The sequence below is a fragment of the Babylonia areolata genome, chromosome 20 (assembly GCF_041734735.1).
Source record: "Babylonia areolata isolate BAREFJ2019XMU chromosome 20, ASM4173473v1, whole genome shotgun sequence".
Lineage (NCBI taxonomy): Eukaryota > Metazoa > Mollusca > Gastropoda > Neogastropoda > Buccinidae > Babylonia > Babylonia areolata.
In genome coordinates this window covers 47,265,589-47,273,088 of record NC_134895.1, presented here as the reverse complement: position 1 = coordinate 47,273,088, position 7,500 = coordinate 47,265,589, and the positions used below count along the sequence as shown (strand labels likewise).

Sequence of the window (7,500 nt, the reverse complement as noted above, 5' to 3'; positions counted from 1 at the left end):
TGCGAAACATGTTGACAGAAAAGGTTTGCAAATCAAAACATGGCATACAGTGAGCCACTCCCATACATGTGGGGAAACGTCGTGTGTGGCATTCCCGTGAACTGTTGGAGTGCTTGGCGGCTCAGACAGAAAGGAAACGGGGCAGGGTTTTTTTTTTCTGTCTCTTTCTTTTTTGGTAAATAAATGGGGAGGAGTGAAGTGGGAAAAACAGGCGTGTGGGGCTCCAAGTGTGATGTATTTGATAACTGTTTAATTTACAGCTGGTATTCTGGGGGATTTGGTTTGCGGTCTGTTTTGTTGGACCGCCTCAGTTATGGTTATTATTGTAAGTGTAATCTTTTCTCTTTTAGATTGATGTGTTTTGGGTCTGTCTCCCCCAACAATGCTGCTAGTTTGGTTCCTGAAGAATCGTGGGGTTTCTCCAAATAGGTGCCCAGTTAGATTCCTGATGTATCAGTTAGTGTTTCTTGCCATTTGTTCGGGGGCTGTTTACACAATATTTAAAAGAATCGTTAAAAAAAACACCAACGACGATAGTTTTCACATTCTTTACAACCATTGGCCAGTTTTACGAAACAAAAAGTCACCACTGAGCATAATATGAGTTATTATGGTACCTGTACTACCCCTTAAAAAAAGTGAATTATATAGTCGTCTAAAAGGTTGGTGCACAGCCATAACAATAAGACAGAAGAATATTTTCTCGTATCAACTTGATACTGTTGTACTGTTGTATCAACCATCACAGCGCCCACATATTCTCATGCAGTGGTTAAAGCCCATCACCCATAACAGCGCCCATTTACCCGTGCAGTGTATAAAGCAGTCAAAAATCGATTCATTGACCAGTGAGTGCCAACTGATCAACATCCACTGACACATCCATCCTGACCACAGCTGCCGCTCTGAGCCAGTCTCAGGGGTTGGCCTGTTGAGTGCAGGAATGATGTGTGGTGTTCAGTGTTCACTCCACTGGTTTCTGTGCTCGTGCGTAGATCCATGGTTGCTTCTGAACTGCCCCAACACACACACACACGCACGCACGCACGCACGCACGCACACACACACACACACACACACACACACACATGTTCACATACAATGTTATCACATTCTTTACAAGCAGTGGCCAGTTATACATGAAAAAGCCACCAGCAAACACACACACACACACACACACACACACACACACACACATATATATATATATTCACACACACACACACATATATATATATATATATTCACACACACACACACACACACACACTATATATATATATATATATATATATATATATAGAGAGAGAGAGAGAGAGAGAGAGAGAGATTTGTGTGTGTGTATATATTTGTGTATGTATATATTATATTGGACTGACTGATGGTTTTCGGGTTGTTTGCAGGGTCGGGCCGATGGGAACCAGTGTGCCTTGTGGATACGGTTACACTTACAGAGACACCTGTACAGCCTAGGCTGCTTCTTACAGTTACACTGCGGCAAAGTGCTCTTCCTGGGATTACTGCTGTTGTCGTTGTGTTGTGTTGGATTAAAGACGGCTCACATCGAAACCAGCGTGGAGGAACTGTGGGTGGAAGGTGAGTGGAGGTGGAGGTGGAGGTGGTTCGTGGGTGCTGGTGTGGGGGTGGGGGTGGGGGGTGGGGTTTGGAATGGAGGGGGAGTTGGTGGAGGAGAGACTAGAAGGGGAGGAGGGGAGGGCCACCCCTGAACTCTCCCCTCCCCCCCCCACCCCCACGCCCTCCTAAAGCAGTCTTGTTTGTTCTTTCTCTCTCCCCCCCCCCCCGACTCCCCCTTCCTCACTCTTGTTCCGTTCATGTTGCCCGCGAAATCAAACACTACGCCGATGTTTACATAGGCCTGCGCTTTTCTGTCCGTGTCTCGCTCTATTCCATACTACTCCCCCCCCCCTCCTCCCTACGACTACTACTAACTACGACTGTTCCCCACTATACAACCTACTACTCCCCCCCTCCCCCTCCCTATAACCTATCCTCCTCCTTCATTCCTTTTCTTCCTCCCTTTCTGGCCCGCCATCTTGGATCCTGACCTAGTTGAGGTGGAGGAGGAAGGAAGGAAGGGGAGGGAGGGAGAGTAGGAGTGCGGCAGCGGTGTGTGTGTGGGGAGGGAGGGAGGAAGGTTGGAGAGGTGAACGCAGCCGTGTGTGTGGTCCTGGGCCGCTTGGCACGCTACCAAACTACAGCCCCGCGCATTCAGACGGCAGGAATGTGCTTCTCCTTTTTTTTTTTCTCCTCGCCTCCCCTCCCCCACCCTCTCTCCCTCCTCCTCCCACCCTTACCCTCTCCCTTCCCCCTCCCCCCGCCCCTACCTCACTCCCACCAATCCCTTCCTCTCGCCCCTACTACCTCCCTACAGAACTATACCCTCTACTCTATCGTCCTTTCGGCTCTTCTCCCTCTACTTTTTTCCCTTTATACTTCCCTCCACTGAACCAACCACCCTCACCACTCCCATGATCTCTTGTCGTTCCCCTCTAACAATGCTGCTAGTTGGGTTATTTCCGTGAGTCTGGACCGGACTCTCCTACCCCCCCTAGATATTTAACAATAAAATAGAAAAAAAAAGAAGAAGAAAGAAAACGAAAGAAAAGTTGGGGTTATGTAAAAAGGCTTATCGATTCGATATGGACAAACACCTCCCACATACACCCCTCCCCCCCCCCCCTCCCACATCCCCACCCCAACAAAGTCAAGGCTTCGAACGTTCGTTCTTTTTTTCTCGCGCGACCTCACCAGTGGTGAGAGGCCGGGACTATTTTTAACTGCTGTGCCTTCCTCGCTTTCCCTGTGGCTCTACTTTTTATTCTCTTTTTTTTTTTTTTTTTTCCTCCCCTTCCCCCGTTCCTCTCCTTCTTTGTGTGTGTGTGTGTGTGTGTGTGTGTGTGTGTCCCCCGCGCGGTTTGAAAGCTTTCTTCTTGTTGGGGGCTGAATGGAGCTTTTGTATGGACATACGCTTGTAGTTTCCTTCCGTGCTTTTTTTTTTTCTTTTCTTTTTCTTTTTTTCTTTTCCCCCGCTACCTCTTTCTCTGTTTCTTTTTTCTTTTCTCTCCCCCCCCCCCCCTTCAGTGCTGTTGGCTGACAGATGGACTTGACGAGAGAGAGAGAGAGAGGAGACAAAATTCTTTATTTCCGAGGATTATTAGATGGGCACTGGTGCGCTTTTGTTTTTTGTTTTTTTGTTGTTGTTTTTTTTTTTACATTCAGCCGCGATATTATACAGGGTCTACACTGCACTATAGTAACTAACGAAAGTCATTTCATTTCTTTTTATATTTGATGGATTATTTTGATTAATGTTATGGCATGACCTCTTTTAATTGTCCTCTCATTACTTATGTTTCAAATGACACGTGTATGTTTGTGTGTGTGTGTGTGTGTGTGCGAGTGAATGCTTTTAGTGCTAATTGTAAAGTGCACAGAGCTTCCAGAATATGCGCTATAGCAAGACATCGTAATAAATAGATAAATTAATAAGTATGGTGGTGATATATATGTATGGGGAGAGAGAGGGAGAGAGAGAGAGAGAGCGAGGGTTAGGGGGAGTGGGGGGGGGGGGGGGGGGGGTACACGGAAGATAAATATATCATTTCCCAGTGTGGTTACTGGACACGAATTTTCAATTAAATACAACAGTGAGAAGAACAAAATTAATACAAAAATGACAAGACCAAACAAACAAACAAAGCAAACAAGCAAAAAACAAAACAAACAAACAACAACAACAAAATCATAAGTCACATGCTGTATAACAAAAAAACCCCAACTTAATAAGTGTTTGCCATGGTTCTTCAGTGACTGGTATTTTGTCTATGGACAAATCATGACAGTTGCAGATATTCTGTCTGATAATGATAATGATTATATTTCATTCTTCTTCTTCTTATCATTATTACTTCTGCTGCTGTTATTATTATTATTGTTGTTATTATTATCATCAGTTTATTCATTATCATTATTATTGCTATTATTAATATTAATATTATTATTATTATTACCATTATCACCATCATCATTTTTATTATTATTATTATTATTATTATCATCATCATCAACATTATTATTATTATTATTAGTAGTAGTAGTAGTAGTAGTATCACCATTATCATCATCATTATTATCATGATTATTAACAACTACATCAATGATAATAATGATAATGATAGCAATGATAATAATGGATACATATATTGCACTCTGTCCAGAAAACTACTTCGGGCCTTTTACGAAACACATGATATTTTAACATAACACATTGATATTAAACATACACAGGCCAAAATAGATGTAGCAAACTATTGACATGGACACAGTGCATACATTCATACATACATGCACGCAGGCCTATATTAAAACTCAGTAAAGGGTTCATTATAAAAAAAAAGAAAAGAAGGATTTATACAAAACCAGGACATGTTTAGAATTGCTCGGCAATAAGAGGTGTTCATAACAATCCATATACATCTCTCTCTCTCTCTCTCTCTCTCTCTCTATATATATATATATATATATATATCTGTGTGTGTGTGTGTGTTTGTGTGTATAAGAAATTATATATATCATAAGATGTATAATATATTTAAGATCAATATGGTATATATATATATATATATATATATATATATATATATATATATATATATATATATATATATATAAAAGATGCACAGCAGTTAAAATTCCATGCTGAGAAATAATCATCTTGCAGCAGGAGGGTAACCCAATGCAATACAGAGCACAAATTTCGGAAATGGTTTGTGTTTCAAATTAAAACTGGGGTGTTTGTAATCATAAACTTTCTTCTATTTAATCCAAAAAAAAAAAAAAAAAAAAAAAAAAAAAAAAAATCCCATACATCGACTCTTTTGAAGCACTGCAAGAAAATATAAATACAGATCTTTTACAATACAGTGCAGAGTTTGCTGCCAGAGAAGTATAGCAAACAAACAAACAAACAAACAAGTTTCCACCAGACTTGCAACATCACTCTCCATTACTGTTTTTTTTCACTCATTATGTCAATCGCTAGTGTGTGTGTGATGGGACAAAAGACACAAGATTATTCCTCCTTCTTTCATTCATGTATTCATTTTTTGAATGCTTTTATTTAAAAAAAATAAATAAAATTCCACTGAAGCTCAATTGATTCATTAATAAATGCTTTTATTTTTTATTATTATTTTTTTTTGCAATGAAGTTCGATTAATCTAATTCATAAATGCTTTTTTTTTCCCCCCACTGAAACTCAATTAATTAATTCATTCATTCATAAATGCTTTTATTTATCATTTCCCCCCCCCCACTAAGGCTCGGTTAATTCATTTATAAATGCTTTTGTTGATGATTTTTTTTCCCCCCAGACTGAGGCTTGATTAATTCATTTATGAATGCTTTGTGGTTTTTTCCCAACTGAGGTTCAATTAATTCAGTTATAAATGCATTCCCCCCCCCCCCCCCCTTTTTTTTTTCACTGAAGCTCGATCAGTTGGTTCATAAATGCTTTTGTTCTTTTGTTGTTGTTGTTGTTTTTTTCCAACTGAAGCTCGATTAATTAATTTATAAAAGCTTTTTTTTTTCCCACTGAGGCTAGATTAATTCATTATAAATGCTTTTTTTCTCACTGTGGGTCGATTAATTCATTTATAAATGCTTTTTTTCTCACTGTGGGTCGATTAATTCATTTATAAATGCTTTTTTTTCCCACTGTGGGTCGATGAATTCATTTATGAATGCTTTTATTTGTCACTGTGGCTCGATTAATTAATTTATAAATGCTTTTTTTTCTCACTGTGGGTCGATTAATTCATTTATAAATGCTTTTTTTCCCACTGTGGGTCGATTAATTCATTTATAAATGCTTTTTTTTTTCTCACTGTGGGTCGATTAATTCATTTATAAATGCTTTTTTTTCTCACTGTGGGTCGATTAATTCATTTATAAATGCTTTTTTTTCTCACTGTGGGTCGATTAATTCATTTATAAATGCTTTTTTTCCCACTGTGGGTCGATTAATTCATTTATAAATGCTTTTTTTTTTCTCACTGTGGGTCGATTAATTCATTTATAAATGCTTTTTTTCCCACTGTGGGTCGATTAATTCATTTATAAATGCTTTTTTTTCTCACTGTGGGTCGATTACTTCATTTATAAATGCTTTTTTTTGTCACTGTGGCACAATTAATTCATTTATAAATGCTTTTTTTTTCCACTGTGGGTCGATTAATTCATTTATAAATGCTTTTTTTTTTCTCACTGTGGCTCGATTACTTCATTTATAAATTTTTTTTTTTTTCACCTCCTGAGGCTCGATTGATTCATTTATAAATGCTTTTTTTTCCCCACCCGCTAAGGCTCGATTAATCCATTTATAAATGCTTTTTTTCACCCACTGAGGCTCGATTACTTCATTAATAAATGCTTTTTTTTCACCCACTGTGGGTCGATTAATTCATTTATAAATGCTTTTTTTCCCCACTGTGGGTCGATTACTTCATTTATAAATGCTTTTTTTTCACCCACTGTGGGTCGATTAATTCATTTATAAATGCTTTTTTTTTTCACCTCCTGAGGCTCGATTACTTCATTTATGAATACTTTTTTTTCCCCACTGTGGCTCGATTAATTCATTTATAAATGCTGTTATTTATGAATCCCCCCCCCCCCCCCACACACACACACTGAGGCTCGATTAATTCATTTATAAATGCTGTTATTTATGATCACCCCCCCCCCCACACACACACACACACACACACACACTGAGGCTCGATTAATTCATTTATAAACGCTTTTATTTATAATTCCCCCCATTGAGGCTCGAAAGACGTACACTTTTTTTTGTTTGTTTGGCGAGAATGTCATCATGACAAGAGGATCCCGACACCCCCACCTCCTACACCCCCCCCTCCCCCCTCGCACCCCCCCTCTCCCCCAACCTACAACCACTACCCCTACCCACTTCCACCCCACACCCCCTCTTTCCGCCCTCCCCATTAACCTGGAATGTCAGTGCTTTATGAATGGAACCAGACCCTACCACCTCCACCCCCCACCCTCTCTTCTCCTCACCACTCTCTCCATCTCCACCCTCCTTCCCCACCCCACCTCTCTCTCTCTCTCTCTCTCCCCGCGCATCTGTTCAGCTCTTCCTTGGTGTCTCTTTGTCTGTCTCTTCTCTGTCTCTCTCTGTGTATGTATCAGTATCTCTGTCTTGTCTGTCTCAGTCTGTCTCTGTCTCTGTTTCTGTCTCCCTGTCTCCCTGTCTCTCTCTCTCTGTGTCTCTGTCACAGTAAACATCCTTGTTCAGTGTTCAGTATTCAGTGCTCCCTCTCTCTCTGTCTGTCAGTGTCTCTCTCTCTCTCTGTCTGTCTCTCTGTCTCTCTGTCTCTCTCTGTCTCATGCTTGTCTGAATAATACGAAATGCTGGTAATTGTGTTGTTTATTTATACCTCTGCTTTGCTTGCCAAC

The 7,500-nt window shown here is 40.0% G+C and overlaps 1 protein-coding gene across 1 annotated transcript in view; it reads left to right on the top strand.

Moving 5' to 3' along the window:
* LOC143294664 (protein patched homolog 1-like) overlaps positions 1–7,500 on the top strand; it is a 99,822-nt gene that overhangs the window by 583 nt on the left and 91,739 nt on the right. The window contains exon 2 of the mRNA XM_076606047.1: positions 1,404–1,596. Coding sequence (XP_076462162.1) covers positions 1,404–1,596 — 193 coding nt within the window. The remainder of the gene's footprint in view (positions 1–1,403; positions 1,597–7,500) is intronic.